Genomic DNA, 16,212 nt, shown 5'->3' on the forward strand with positions numbered 1-16,212 from the left:
AGTGAATCTCCTTGACCTCAACATCCTCACCACAAATAGATACAGACAAGATAGCAGCATCCAAGATGGCATTGAAAGCCTGGATCTTAGTTTTGACCCAGGAAACCCATAATCTCAAGGGCTCCAACTCCTCATTCAGCACCTCGAGGGCCCCCAAAATAATATATCAAGTCTCTGCAAACATGACTGCATCATCTGTGAAATCAAGGTCAGAGATCTTGACATCCCAAACGATGCACAGCAGCTTGATCTCTCTGACATCCTCCCCATAATCCAGTCCATACAAGAGCTGAAAAGTGTGAGGGGCAGTACACACCCCTGACGAACTCCAGTGACAACTGGAAATAAATCAGAGATGGTATCACCACATTTCACATCACTCTCAGTACGAGAGTATAGTTCAGACATCGGATTGATCAGTCTTGGTGACACCCCACAAAGGGCAGAGGAGCAACTTGTGGGCCAACGGCCATCCATATCTAGTGCCCAACTGTATCTGCAGACGTCTTCCTGCAGTTGGGTTACTATTTATTAGGAGGTTGGTGGCAGGATTTGCACTCCGGCCACTGCAAAAACCCTTCATTCCACAAAACATAAGAAAAGCACAAAAAAATCTGAAAACCCACTCCGTGGGAGTACTTCCTGTGCAACTGCCCTCTGCAGGGCAGCTCACCGGATGACGGGAATGGGGCAAAGCTTTTGGGACCCCCAATCTTTGATAAAAGGAAGAAAACCATGGGTTAAACTTCCCGGGGCAGATTGCGGTCGTGTGTGTTGGGGTGGTGCTGAGGTGTCGTCCACCAGACAGCAGTCTCATTGGGTTAACCTGAGGCGGTCCTTTTGGGTGGGTACCTAGAATGTCCTATCCCTAAGAGAGGATAATGACCTGTCTCTGTGATCATCTGAGCTCAATCGTTTGGACATCGGTATTGCAGCACCCTCTGAGGTTCGGAGACCGGATTGCGACGAGATCATGGTGGGCGGTCACACCTACTATTGGTCTGTTCGCTATGATGGTTACCATGCCCAAGGAGTTGCTGTAGCTGTGTCAAAGAAGCTCACTCCAATGGGAACTGAGGTAACACCAGTCAATGAGCGTAATATGAGACGGATTCGTCACGCCTTGGGTGTCATTTCCCTGCTTTCTGTAGGTGCTCCAAATGAGGCGAGGGATCTCACCATGAAGGATGCATTATATGCCATGCTCGAGTCTGTGGTTGATCAGTGCCCCAGACGAGATACTGTTCTCCTCTTGGAGATTCTTGGAGAATCGATTGGAACTGATCAGGATGGTTATGAGATGTGTTGGTCCACATGGGTCTGGAACTGTGAACCTGAATAGCACGAAGTTCCTTGACTTTGCAAGAAGTCATGGACTTCGGGCGGCTGGTTCATGGTTTCAGCGCCCACAGGCTCATCACTGAACTTTGTATTCCAACGCTGGTGGTGTGGCAAAGGAGATTGACCATGTGCTCGTTGATGGTCGCTGGAGGATGATCCAGAACTGCAGGGTCCACCAGAGTGCTCAGTTCCTCAATACTGACCACAGGCTTTTTGTAGCAACTCTGAAGTTGCAGCTTAAATCCAGGAGAATGGTACCATCCCAGCCTACTGTGGATGTTAGCAAGCTCAAGGATGCAGTTGAGGAGTTGGATGGTAGCTCAAGGATGGTAGTTGAGGAGTTTGCAAACATGTTGAGTGGGGATTTGGGGGGGGGGGACTGGGTGCTTTGGGGAATCCTGAAGAGCTGTTGAGTGTGTTCAAGACCACCATCTTTGATATTGCCGGTGGATGTCTTGTAACTCAACAAAGGGTGAAGAAGAATTTTCTCTCTCAAGGGACACTGGATACCATTGACAAGAGTCACTGAGCCAGGCTGAATGGCAGAGCTGAGCTGTTCAGGGAGCTGAGGTGTAAAACTGTACGTGCGCCAAGGGTGGACAAGGAGGCCTATGTGCGAGGAATGTGTGAGGAGATAGAACATCACCTGTGGTCAAGTGATTCCTGTCCTGCTTACAGGGGAATTTGTGCATTGCGCTCTACCAAGCCCGTCCCTCGATGTACTGCAGTTCGAGCGGAGGGTGGTGGACTCTTGACAGAGGAGTCTGAAGTGAATGCCCGCTGGGCCGGATACTTTCAGCAGCTGTACCAGGCTGATCCACCAGCTGTCGATTTGGATGTCAGGGGTATTACTATCCCTTTTGCTGACACTCCAATCAACTGTGATCCACCCTCGTTTGTGGAAACACAGACTGCGGTGAACTGTTTGAAATGGGGTAAAGCTCCTGGGATCTGTGGCATCCATGCTGAACTTCTCAAGGCTGCTGGAAATGCTGCACTCGTGATGATGCATGCAGTTCTGTGCTCTGCCAAGTGCCATTGGAGTGATATAGTTGATATGCATACACAGGTGCAAATGTAAACACACACACATAAGGTGTATAAAGACGACAAGCGCAAAGGTTTACCTTGAAGCAGCATTCTTTGAAAGAGGATTTAAAGTTAGTAATTAGTGAAATTCAATTAATAATGTACCAAACTACAGCACACAAAATGTCGATTTATACTCTGTGCCTTCACAACTTGAACAAACATGGCGAACACAGGGTCGGATGGACCTTATTGTTTTTTTTTTAACATGTATCGATGTTGAAGTGAGAGGTGGATTACAAATGGAGATCGCACAAAAACGTTAAACAAAGCGATGTCCTGTAAAAATAAAATTGTACATTTTCAGTGGATGAGACGTCTCCCGAGGCACCCACCGCACGGAACCGCGGGATCCAACAATGGCAGAAACATATGTCTAATCGATGTGAGATTGAAAACGCATGCACTTTTTCCTGAAATGAACAACCAAGCAGCTTGGAGAGTGCTCGCCAAGTGGCTTGAGCATTCAAGCAAGCACTCCAATGAAACGGTCGAGAAGAAACGGTTCCCTTGGCACGCAATTGGCAATCACCGAACCGTCATATTTACCATACAATCATATTCAACGTACACCTCTTGGAGACACCCGAAATGTCACATATGTCCGAATTGGACGAATTGACACTTTTCTAGGAGTCGGAACTGCTTGTAAGTTCTATTCTGGAGCTTAAATTTTGTGATTCTTCTTAGTCTAAGAGATACTCATGGCAATCGCATGTGCAGAAATGAAATAAAACAATGAACGCTGACGTCTCCGGGCGTTTATAGCATTGAAATGCATCCAGCGATTCGTAGCTATGATGAGCAGCTTGTTCCAAGTTGTGGCTTGTTCCAAGTCAAGTCAAGGTACGCTTGAGGAGGCCAAAAAACATGGCAGCTTCAGACCCCAGCGAGGTGACCCAGGACACACCTAAAGACTCCAGACAGCGAGGTGGTCGAGGATCGCCTGATGAAGGATATAATTAAATAAGGCCATTAATTATCTTCAAAAGGGTTGTTTTGATTTACCCAAACACCCAATTTTCACTATTGCACTTCGTTGGAGTTTTATTCGTGTGCATGCAAACTTTCAGGCTGCTCGGTTTTATGGTTTTGGAGTTATGAAGGAGACACACACACAATGACACACAACTTAAGACTAACACAGCCTCTGAGCTTGACAGAAGAGCCGTTACTTCTCAGAGCACTCTGGGAATCAGTAACACCACTTTTTATGATGGCTTTGCTTTTTTCTGTCAACTCAGCAGGGCATTTAAGTTGGAATTTTTTCTGCTCCATGGAGGCCAATCTTTGAGGTTTGTCTGTGCTGCATCTCAAGCAAAGAAGCAACATGACTTTTTTAAGTCTTTGGTACGACTTGGACAGGTTCGGAATCAAATTCCTGACCTCCCAGGTTTAGAGCAGCTGCTCCCACCATTATGACACAAAGTTGCATTGGCTAACTTGGCAAATATCATCATAAAAATGACATTCTATGTCCAAAGGCATGCAGCAAAATGAGAGCACTGAAAAATTGGGACATGACTGTGTTGACAGCTTCAAATGTCTTTCCCTCCAGAGATGTCTTTGTCGACAGCATTTTTCATTCCATTTTGGGTTAAATCAATGAAACTAAGCTTTAAATTGTTTTCGGTTTGAATAAATTGGTGAGCTTAAGGAACATAATCTGGTTATTTCAGTTGTGATTTGGGGGTCTGATTATTGGTGATGAAAGCTGCTTTTTTATGAGTCCTGACCTACCGGTCACTTGAATTTATAATGTGTGTAAATGTATGTGAAGTATGGTTTTTATGCACGAATGACGTAGACTCAAAGTTGTTTTGCTTGTTCCTGAACAGGGGGAAGTGGACAACACCGACGGAACTCGTCAATGGCACGGATTCACTCAATGACCATTGAGGCTCCGATTACAAAGGTAAAATTTTGCACATAGCAAGAAAAGCCCTGTAATGGTAAGTATTGGCCCATTTGAGGCTTGGTTATTGGTGAATTCTAGTTCTGTGATTAGTTCAGTCGACTTTGGAACAAGAAAGAGCTGATAAACTGGAGGTCAATATTATCCTTACTTGGATGCTAAGAATGAAGATTATCAAAAATGGGCAGTATGCTTATTACCTACCCATCATTGATTTACCATACCAGATTTACCTTCCTCTAAAATGATGGACCTGCTTCTTTGCATTCCACATTGTGATGATATTCCCTCCCTGATAATGTTGCAACAGGTGATAAACATCATAAATGTGGCCCAGGAGAGCAGTCCTGTAACAGTAGCAGAAGCACTGGACCGTGTGTTGGAGATCCTCCGCACTACCGAGCTCTACTCTCCACAGCTGGCAGCACGAGGAGACGAAGACCCACACACGAGCGACCTCGTCGGAGGGCTTATGACAGTGAGTGCAGGGTATATGTCACTCTGCTGAAGTAATCAATTGGTCTCACTGTGATGCAAGATGGTGTCACCCTTTTGGTAATGTTTGCAATCCTGTTGTGGCTCTTTTCTTACCCTTTTAATTTTACTAAAGTGACCTCCTTTCTCTCCCTCTCCCACAGGATGGTATACGGAAACTTTCTGGAAATGACTACATCTTGTCAAAGAGTGAGGATGGGGAAAAGGGATGCTTGTGTCTTTCATAATTGTTCTCACTTCATTAAGGATATTTGCAGGTGAATTTAGTTATAAAGTGTTGCCATGTCTTGACAGCCTCCCATCATGTCCACATCTCTCAATCTATGCCCGCATCATTGTCCGATGTCCCGTCACACATCGCCGACATCCTAGAGAATGCAGACAGCTGGGATTTTGACATATTCGAGTTAGAGAGAGCTACACATGGAAGGTGAGAATTCTATTCACAATATTTGCTGTGTTGAATGTTTTGTTTCCACTATGTATACTCTTACTGTATTGTGGATTGTGGATATGGCAGCAAAACGTCCCTAACTCATCATGATGGTACTAGCTCTGTGATGTCAAGGCAATGTTACCACATCCAGAGCAGCTGATTCGTCACTTTTTGGCCACTGCAAAAGGTCAGCAAAATCCATGGGGATCATCAGGCTGACAGTCTGGCTCAGCAGACTGAATGTGGGAATGATGGAGGGGAGAGGTGTTGAGTTAGTTGAGATAATGCAGAGAGTAAGGTTGGAGGTGATGTGTGTTCAGGAAATCAATGGAATGGAGATGGAGTGAGGAGGATGGTAGGAGGGTACAAGCTGTTACGCAGGAGCAAGAAGAAGTAATGGAGTTTGGATAATCATATCAGAAGATATCAGCAAGGAGATAATCAGAGTGGAGAGAATGGGAGGGATGGATAGTTTTGGCATAGCTGATGACACAGAAACACCTGGTGAGTCATATTTGTCTACGATCCACAGACTGGAAGGATGGAGGCAGAGAAACAGAGTTTCGGGGATGTATTGGAGATGATGATGGAATGGTCGAGCTGGAGGGTGATGCTGTGCATCACGGGATACTTCAATGTGTATTCGGGAATAGGGGAGTCAGGTGAAGAAGAGAGTGTTAGTACATAACAGATGTGGAGTGAGTAATGGAGAGAGTCAAGATCTGGAGCTGGTGGTGAGAAACAATTTAGTTGTAGCTGGTTTGTTCTTCCAGAAGCAGGAGAGTCATATGATTACATATAGCCAGAGCCCACAAAGGTTTATTTGTGTTTTGTTTGCCAAAAGGTGTGAGAGTTGTTTCGAGAGTGAAAATGTCTGTAGAATTCGAATATGCTGGTCTGATAAAAATCCACTTGGACAGATTTCCACAAATCGCGTTTTTATAGGGGTACCCTATAATTTCCCGTCAACGCATTTCGTTTCGTAAACGTTCCGAACGAACTTTATAAGTAATTAATTTTGACTCAAGCTCAATAGCTACACCCAAAAATGAGATATCATGCTAAAGCTTATCGTTGGCCGGATTCTATGAACTATTCTGTTTCTCACTTTGACTTCAAAAAAGTTGGATTAGCCTGATTTCAATGATTAACCTCAATTTTACTTACCGGCACGTTTTATCATCTTATATATCAGAAGATATCAGCAAGGAGATAATCAGAGTGGAGAGAATGGGAGGGTTGGATAGTTTTGGCATAGTTGATGACACAGAAACACCTGGTGAGTCATATTTGTCTACGATCCACAGACTGGAAGGATGGAGGCAGAGAAACAGAGTTTCGGGGATGTATTGGAGATGATGATGGAATGCTCGAGCTATCATGCTAAAGAGATGTAACTACAGACTACTCCCTGTAACTACAGACCAATCAGCCTTCTCCCAATCATCAGCAAGGTTATGGAATCCATCATTGCTTCAGACATCAAATCCTTCCTCTCCTCCAATGGCTTGATTTCCGATCATCAATTTGGTTTCAGACCAGGTCACTCGACCCTGGATATGCTGCTTCTGCTCTCCCATCAATGGATGGAGGTCCTCAATGCCACACAGGAAATCCGAGCCGTATCCCTGGACATATCATGTGCTTTTGACACGGTCTGGCACCCTGCACTACTCACCAAACTCTCTTCCCATGGTATTCAAGGCCATCTCCACTCATGGCTCGCAGACTTCCTCTCCTGTCGCAGTCAACGTGTGGCCCTAAATGGAGTTCTTTCATCCCCTCTTCCTGTCCAGGCTGGAGTTCCTCAAGGTAGCGTTCTGGGCCCTGTTCTTTTTCTGGTTTTCATCAATGATCTCTCGGACTCTCTGGAAAATCCTCTATTTCTCTTTGCCGACGACTCCACCCTCTGCCGTACCATCTGTCATCCCTCAGACTGGCAAGCAGCAGCTTCTTCGCTCACTGCAGATCTGGATAAAATCACAAACTGGTCCAACACGTGGAACATGTCTTTCAATCCAGACAAATCTCACTCTCACTATGTCTCTTCGAAAGGACCGTTTACAAAACCCCCCCATCCACTTTCTCAACAATCCTCTGGAAGAAGTCTTTTCTTTCAAGCTTCTAGGTCTCACTATCTGCCATGACCTTTCCTGGGAAAGTCACATTTCCAACCTCGCCTCAAAAGCCAGTCGCCGACTGGGAATCCTCCGTCGTGCAAAGTCCTTCCTCGGCCCTCTTGAGCTCCTGACCACTTACAAAGCTTTTGTCCGTAGCCTGATGGAGTACTGCTCTCCCCTCTGGGCTGGTGCTCCTGCCTCCCACCTTTCTCGGCTTCACGCTGTCGAAACCAGGGCATTTAAGATCATCGGCATCTCCCGCAATGAAGCTGAGTCTTTGGGCCTCTCACTCAATCGCCGCAGGTTGGTCGGTGGTCTTTCTGTCTTCTACCGACTCCTCTCCAGCCTTGCCCCCCTGCTCTCTCTGCGATTTGTCCCCACCACATTTCCACAGGGCGCTCAAGGTCCGCCAACAACCCCCTTCTGGTAAAACTACCAAAATCACGAATCACTGCTCATCTTCACTCTTTCATTCCTCTTTTTTCCCGCCTTTGGAATAAACTTCCTCACTCTATTCTTTCCCATTCTTCCCTCCAGGCTTTCAAAACAACTGTTCACCACCACCTCTTATCTTCCCCCATCCAAATCCTCGATCTTTTCTACCCCCGATAATCCACCCAAGCCCACTTCCTTCAATTCCCCTGCTTTCCTTCCTGAAAGTCCCTGTAATGTCCATCTTCTCTTCGCCATGTTCCCTGTCCCATCCCCATCCCTCTCCCTTCCACAGTTCACCTAATGTGTCTGTTCCCCACTGTTTTGTCCCTTCCACTCCCGCCCCTCTTGTCTCATGCCTCCTTGCTGTGAGTTGTGTGTTAGCTCTCATACGAGCCTCGACAAAGGTATACAAAAAAAAAAATTGTGTATTTTTTCCAATCCTGAAGTTTTCAAGAGGATTATTTACAAAACAAATGTACAATTTTGAAGAACTATCATTCCCCTTTCCTATGCAAAAACAATCACGCAAAACAGTTTATATTTTACGGAGTAATGAAAAAAAATGAGTATACATGGGGTTACTTGGAAAATATCGCAATTTCCGATGATTCTTGGAAAATATCGCAATTCCCGATGATTCTTGGAATATACATGTAAATGTAAAATAAGTCGAGGCTAATTACAATATAGTGATTTATTGACATTATCATAATATGACAAAATTGTTAACAATGTATAACAACATAATCATGACAATCAGATATATCTGTGTCGTAAACGAAATGGTTGTCATCCATGTGTATTAATCGCAATGTGTTGAGAAGTTTGGAAAATGAGCATGCAAATCTATTGACTTTTGTTCAGTATGTTCCTATAGATCTGGATAAGTGTCTTGGTAATCTTCGGTTTTATAATGAATCCATGAATGTATCTGAACAGTCATCACACAATGAGCTTTACATTTTGCTCATCTCCAATCATCGTCATCCACGTCCGATTCATCTGATCCATACAAAAGTTCTCCGTGCGACATTTCCACATTCTCGTCGTCCTCTGATTCGATGACGGATTACTTTTCACTGAGGATCTGGCTGATATGGCGTGGCATCTGATCACCATCAAACCAATCGATTGCGTAGCTTCCATCAACCAGGATCCATCCGTGTTGGCACGGCTGGCCACATAAGCGAGATGGATCTTGACGTGCAGCTTTCTTCCACAGAGAGGCAACATAATTTGCTCTCTTGATTTTCTTGATCAGAACGGATCGACAAGGCGGCATGCTGCTTGGGTTTACACCCTTGATCTTCTCCAGTGGATCCCCCAGCTGTCTTGACGCATATGTGTGTTGAAACATAACATAGCGGGCAGTGTCAACGCTGAGCAAGTTGTGTTTCCCATACAGCGAGCATACAATATGCTCAATTGTCGAAACTGTTTCATCAGGCACATTGTGGTGCTCCCCGAGCATGGCAAACGCTGAGATGAACTGTTCGTGTTTCATCATGATGTCAAGGGGTCTCTGTTTTCCTTTGTTCATGAAGGATGCTGTGAAGTTGGTACCAGTAAATACATGAAGTTCAGGAAGAGCTTGCAGGACAGTAGATTCCAAGTCATCAACCATTTTGGGAATACTGATGTATCGCCTGGTGTTGTTACTGCTGAGTCAAACATCCATCCATACATTTGGGCAGTCGTGTGCAGCACCTGCGTAGCACAACAGAACCACGAGGACGTCCGTGTCGTTGCTTCTGACCCTCATCTTTGCGGCTGGTGATACTTGCATGATATGATCAAGATGAAACACAAGTCGAGTGTCAGTTTCTTCATGTTGGCAGTTCAATGCCTCTGTGTCTTCTCTGAATACACTCCCTCCGTTTTCTCTGAATGTGTAGCAGACACCATCCAAACCCATGACCACAATATGATCCTTCAGGATGCTAACATATCTGTTGTTCTTCCATTCGCTTCCAAGGAAGCGAAGGAATCCTGCTTTGAAGGAACATGACTGAAGAGCTGTTTGCCAATTCTGAGGCCACTTCTGTTCAGGACCTGTAACAGCAAGGTATTCTGCTCCTTGATTTGACACCAAGGTTACGTCGATATGCTTCTGGAGTTCCTGGAATGCTGCTTTGTGAGCGGCCAACTTCGAAGACATCATGTCGTCATCTTTCTGTACTGCGGTTTGGCAATGATGGCAATGATGGCAATGATGGCAATGAATTACAGAACGGGCACTTTTTCTCAAAGATGCCTGTAGAACTTGTCGTTGTGTGTTCTACTTCAGAACGCAGTACGTGTGATCGTGATGGGCCAGCTGAATCTTGTTCACATTTGCAATGGACTGTGCAGTGAAATCTTTGGAGCACCGTTTGTGATAATAGTCCGGTGGCTTAGCGAAAAAATCATGACACGCTGGATTAAAGCAACAAACTTTGCACACTGGTTGTTTAGGTCCCATGGAAGCATATTAGAGGGTGGTGCCCAGTCTGCCATGTCCAGGTCAAAGTGGCCGCCAATTTCCAAAATGGCCGCCTGAATAGCATTTCTGACCACATATAAATACTACTAAATTGCATGTAAGGGTGCAGAAGCAACACCTGCATCACTCAGAGCTGTAGTCAAACCACTTCCTTCTCGCAGGTCTCCAACCATCATCCACAAAGCCATTTATATGTGGAGGCCTCCAAACATGACAATAAAAGACGCTTCACCAAATGTTTGTGGCCACGTCCATTGCACATACTTCGCCAGTGCGTAGAGTGGTTGATCGAGTGCAATGACGGGTATCTGTCCTGGATTGCATTTTTCTGTTTCACGCTGTATAATGGTCATTCCATGTCTAACCATTGAAATGGTTGCAGCTTTCTCCAGAAAGAGTGGTAAGAGGGCACGAATGCCTATCGGGTCTGTCGGCTCTGGTTGATGCGATGCATGGTATGCAGCCCATGAGATGTATTCGTCTGTACATATTGTATCTTTGGAGAGGATCTGAATACTCTGCTGGACCCATTGCGCTTCTTCTTTCTTGGCCTCTTCAAGATGGCTGTCGATGTCAGGGGTATCAATGTCAGAAATACCAGCCGCCGAGACGACTACACCATCAATATTGCAAGCCACGTCTGGTACAATGCGGTAGTTGTCTGGTGGAGAAGGTGTTCCGGTATGTTCAGGAGGTGGAACAGTGAGAGCCAGTCTGCTGGTACCAGGGGCGGTGACAGTCGGGAACTGAAAGAGGCTAATACTTGTCCCATGGAAAGATCCTTGGGCTGTTGTGGAAGACAAGTTGTGGTCGATGTTGTCGAGAGCCCCTGCTGTGAAAATACCATCACGAATCTGTGGAGGACACACTGAATCATCATCTTCAAAGCGTTGGCACACAGCTGTGGTAAGCCAGTCTTCTACCTCTAAGGTACGTTCATAACTGACACTCATGCCCATCTCGTACAGCTGTGTCAACATTTTCTTATTGTGTGTAAGTGTGTGTACATTCAAACCAATATATAGAGGTAGGGGAGGCTCGCAGTCCTTTGTATGGCCTGACTTGGACACACTTGAAGCCTTTCCTTTGTCGTTAAAGAGTATATTTTGGCAGATTGCGAGACAGGCCTGGGAATGTGCAATGCTTTGGTCATTGATGTTGCTACCACACAGAAGCATAGATACCAGTGTTTTGAGAGAAGTGGGAACTGAACTTTCTTAGCAGTCAGTGGGAAATGTGCCAGAGAATTTAAATAATTCACCGTTAGATATCTCTTTCCGTACTGTTTCACTACACTGGCCATGGAGAGAGCTTCTTCATCAAAGTCACGTGATGCCATTGCTGCCTTCAAAATTAGCTGAAGCCCCTCATTAAATACAAGGAGAGTGTTCCGCCCGTCCGACTGTTCTCGGCAGTCAGCTGCAAAGTGTGAAAGAAGCTGATTCTTGAGCCTTGACCTATTGATTGTTTTTCTGACACCTAGAATGTCAAGTCGCTGTTCAAACAATGTATGGATCTCGGAAAGTTTGAATATGTGAGTTCCGTCTTCAATTCTGCTTTCTATATAAGAAACCAGCTCTGCAAACACTCGAGCCTGCATCATTTTCTGATCAATAGTGGATGTGGTATTGTCTTCCTGCTTTTCTCTTTCCATACTTCTAGAGCGATTCTTGAAGGCTGTTAGACATTTATTGTGATACTTAGCTTCAATAGCTACTAAATCACCTCCTGCAATTCTTGCGAGCAAGTCTTTGTCTTTCAATGTTGTAGCCATATCTCTGAGTGTCATATCCAGTCCTAAAGTAGAACAGTTATGCAGCTTGCCTTGAGTTTTTCTTCAGAAGATGCAGTCTTTCAGAGTTGAAGATGACTCATTTGTTTGGCGTTTAGACTTTCTTTAATCCTGTTCAGTACTTTTTCGCTTATGTCTATCTCTTGCTCTTTCAAGCTTAGAGCTAGCAAACTTCAGTTTACATGCTTTATGCCATTTTGCACGATTTTTGCTGTAGGCTAACTCAACTGGAAGTGCTTGTAGTTCACGAAATCCCTCCACATTCTGCAGGAAATCATCATATGAAGCTAGTCCTTCTCCATCTGACCTTTCAGCATGACACTTTGAATCACCATCTTTCAAACCACATATTATGCACTTTTCCCAATCCATTCTGCTTGGGATCGATATTCGTCTTCCTGAAAAGAGACCAAGACAAGCACATATATTATGTTTAAGCAATTACAGACAGAGTGGTAAAAAGCCATGGTGAGGCAAACTTGTTAATTGCTCCTCAATTATAAACCTGCGATCGGATATACTCGGGGCAAATTTGGCCTCATGGCAAAAAACATTGACCTTTGGGGAAAATTTGACCATTTTGGAGGGAAAAGTGACATTTTTGGGGGGCGTGGGAACGTATCAAGAATAAAAACATGCTTGACTGATTCCAATCCCACATTTAACGACTGCTGCACTACTGCGGCAAGGTGAAAACCTTCCAGATTAACAAAAACCTATGTTATATGTGGTATTTATACAGTATTACACCATGTGGCCTTTGACCTCGGCCTGGCCTTGACCTCGGCACCCCAGACCGGGCACCCCCCTCTAGAATGTTTCGATGGGACCTGTATAGTAAGTGTGCAAAATGTGGCGCTTTAATCCAGCGTGTCATGATCTTGCCCAAAATTGGCACTAAGCCACCGGACTATAACCAGTTGTCTGGTCATATTCAGCAGGAAGGCTTATTCTGAAATACTTTGAGTCTTTTACTGTGGAATGTCTCTTTTCATGAACAGAATCCACTTTCCGCCATGTATTGTCGTCGAAAGGTTTGACTTCTTCGGTAGTTTTACCGTGAATATGGAGAATGCATGTACGTTTTGATGTCATTTTGTTTGCTGTTGGTGAACCTGAAAGAAAAAAAAAATACTATTCCACCACCACCAACGACATTCATTATACAGGGAATACGCGTGCTATACATAAACGTCGTAGTCTGGTTAACAGAAGATAGAATATTATACATGCATCTGCTGTAGTTAGAGTATGTCACATTTGTGCAACAAAAAATGAAACTGACGTCCGACCATCTATTTCACTGAAAATAGAGTAAACCAAATAACCAATTATCTGGGTATACTACTCAGACAAGAACTTTTCCACTTGCAAAGAACATTGAGGTAGTACAGACACGATATCAATATAAATCATAATATTTTGCAATGACTCACTTTGCTTGAGAATTGTGGAAATCTCGAAAACTGCGATATTTTCCAAGTAACCCCATATATACTCTCTTTTTTTTCATTACTCTGCAAAATGTAAACCGTTTTTACGTGATTATTTTTTTGCATAGGAAAGGGGAATGATAGTTCTTCAAAACAGTACATTTGTTTTGTAAATAATCCTCTTGAAAACTTCAGGATTGGAAAAAATACACAAAAAATATAAGATTATAAAACGTGCCGGTAAGTAAAATTGAGGTTAATCATTGAAATCAGGCTAATCCAACTTTTTTGAAGTCAAATTGAGACACAGAATAGTTCGTAGAATCCGGCCAACGATAAGATTTAGCATGATATCTCATTTTTGGTTGTAGCTATTGGGCTTGAGTCGAAATTTATTTCTTATAAAGTTCGTTCGGAACGTTTATGAAACGAAATGCGTTCACCGGAAATTATAGGGCACCCCTATAAAAAACCCGATTTGTGGAAAACTGTCCAAGTGGATTTTCATCAGACCAGCATATTCGAATTCTACAGACATTTTCACTCCAGAAACAACTCTCAGACCTTTTGGCGAACAAAACACAAATATACCTTTGTGGGCTCTTGGGCTAATGCAGGTGTGGGCACCACAACACTGAATTGTATCTGTTGAGACAATTATTATAGTGAAGAAGCATTAGTTGTGGAGGATTAAAAGCTGCAAAGCAATTGCAGAAGAGCATGCCACAATACAACACAAGCCTGTGGTTTTTGTTCTGCACATGCAGAAAGCGAGGGAAGCTAAGATCCTCAGCAAGAATATGATCAAGTGGTGGAAGTGTAAAAATGACGTTGTGGTATACAAGGATAGGGTGACGGCCAAGTATGAGGAGCTCAGTGATGAAGTCAGATCTTGGATGAAGAGTGGAAAAAGTAGTGAGAGGCATTATGGGAGTTTCAGAATATTTGTGTGGAAGAACATCAAGAATGGGTGGAACATCGTACAATAGAAACCAGGTGGGGTGGATCGAGGAAGTAGCGAAAGCAATCAGTGAGAAGGAGGAGGCTTTGAAGATGATAGAGAATGTAAAAGATGAAGGAGGACAACTGGATGCGGGGTTTTGCTGCACTTGTACAGTCAGAAGATAGCAGTAAGGAGGGCAGTAGACAAGACGAATGATATGGAAGCAGATGAGAATGGTTGGAAAAAGGTGATCTACAAAATTGCTCACGACAGGGACGAGGAAGGCAAGGACATGAAGGAATAGCTGGCAATCAAGGATAGAGACAGAAGAGGGAAGCACACCTCCACACCTCCTTTATTTATACAATAGTAAGAAGATGTATTTTTTTTTTCTGAAGTAATGCTCATCACCAAACAAGGCCTTCTCTAATCGTTGTCACTTATGATTGAAAAATGGTCAAAAGACGTTGCAAATGCTGAAGAATTGCACTCACCTTGCTTTTCTGCTTAGCCGTGGTAACAATTGAGTACCAACTTGAATGATTAGGGTAATTGCTCTTTCACCCATGATATACTATCTTTCAGACCTTTGGTTTACCTGGGCCTCAAGATGTTTACCCATTTTGGTGTTGCAGCATATCTGGGTTGTCAGGAAACAACGCTGCGGGCGTGGCTGCAGGTGAGGCTTGCGTGCATTTGGTCACTTGGGGACTTGTGCGTTGCTAATACAGGATTGCTTGTAAAGGTGTAAATGTTGGAGCAGGGGGGCACGAGATGGGTTTTTAGACTGAATCCCTACAGGGTGGGTTTTTGGCATGTCATAGAGAAAAATAGAAGGGTACTCAGTGGAGCGCATACCTCCGCCACGTAATGCCTGATCCACGAGAACATATCGGGCCCATTACATTTTTGAAATATCATGCGATACAGTAAGTACTATATCGTTTTTGGCCCTATCTTTCAATGGTGAAGAATCACTTTTGAAATTAAATGTCTTATATCCAGATCCGGATTCGGATCTTCACAGAAATCGCATCAATTTGTTATGCTCACACACCCAACCTGTCCACCAAGTTTCATCCAAATCCGTCCACAACGTTTTGAGATATCGTGATATATAGCATTTTTTGCCCTGTCTCTCAATGATGAAGAATCACTTAAAAAATTATCAGATCTGGTTCTGGATTCGGATCTTCAGCAAATTGAATCAATTCTTCCGTGTCACACACCCAACGTGTCCACGAAGTTTCGGCCGAATCCGTCCACAACTTCTTGAGATATCGTGCTATATATCGGTGAAGCCTGATCTCTCAATGGTGAAGAATCACTTTAAAAATTCTAGTATCAGGATCCGGATCCAGATCTTCACCAAAATCTAATCAGTTCGTCCTTGTCACATACCCAACCTGCCTACAAATTTTCATCCGGGTCCGTCTACAACTTTTTGAGATATACTGCACACAGACAAACAAACAGACAGAGGGGTGAAAACATAACCTCCTTCTACCTTCTGTGGCGGAGGTAATAAAAGTAGCTTGTCAGAAGAAATGGCAGGGACCTGCAGGATCTGATAACTATGATTTGTTTGTTGCCTCTTGAAAACAAAAATAGAGGATAAAACATTTTGGAAAAGATAAACATGAGAAGGTTGAAGATTGATTTTCAGCCAATGGGGGTGTTTGGATCAAGCGTTTACAATGGGTACACTGTTCTCACCAGGGTTTATTTTTA

At 44.0% G+C, this 16,212-nt stretch overlaps 1 protein-coding gene and 1 pseudogene across 4 annotated transcripts in view; one reads left to right on the forward strand and one right to left on the reverse strand.

The window, feature by feature from the left end:
- LOC147021967 (high affinity cAMP-specific and IBMX-insensitive 3',5'-cyclic phosphodiesterase 8B-like) overlaps positions 1-16,212 on the forward strand; it is a 207,075-nt gene that overhangs the window by 148,652 nt on the left and 42,211 nt on the right. For all 4 annotated transcript variants that reach the window (XM_085892462.1, XM_085892460.1, XM_085892461.1 and 1 more), the window contains 5 exons: positions 4,269-4,345; positions 4,656-4,823; positions 4,984-5,029; positions 5,135-5,270; positions 15,067-15,160. In XM_085892462.1, coding sequence (XP_085748588.1) covers positions 4,269-4,345; positions 4,656-4,823; positions 4,984-5,029; positions 5,135-5,270; positions 15,067-15,160 — 521 coding nt within the window. The remainder of the gene's footprint in view (positions 1-4,268; positions 4,346-4,655; positions 4,824-4,983; positions 5,030-5,134; positions 5,271-15,066; positions 15,161-16,212) is intronic.
- Positions 10,430-12,377, reverse strand: LOC147021969 (uncharacterized; annotated as a pseudogene).

Source organism: Eptatretus burgeri, chromosome 8, assembly GCF_056783735.1.
Source record: "Eptatretus burgeri isolate ZD-2024b chromosome 8, Ebu_testis_v1, whole genome shotgun sequence".
Classification (NCBI taxonomy): Eukaryota; Metazoa; Chordata; class Myxini; order Myxiniformes; family Myxinidae; genus Eptatretus; species Eptatretus burgeri.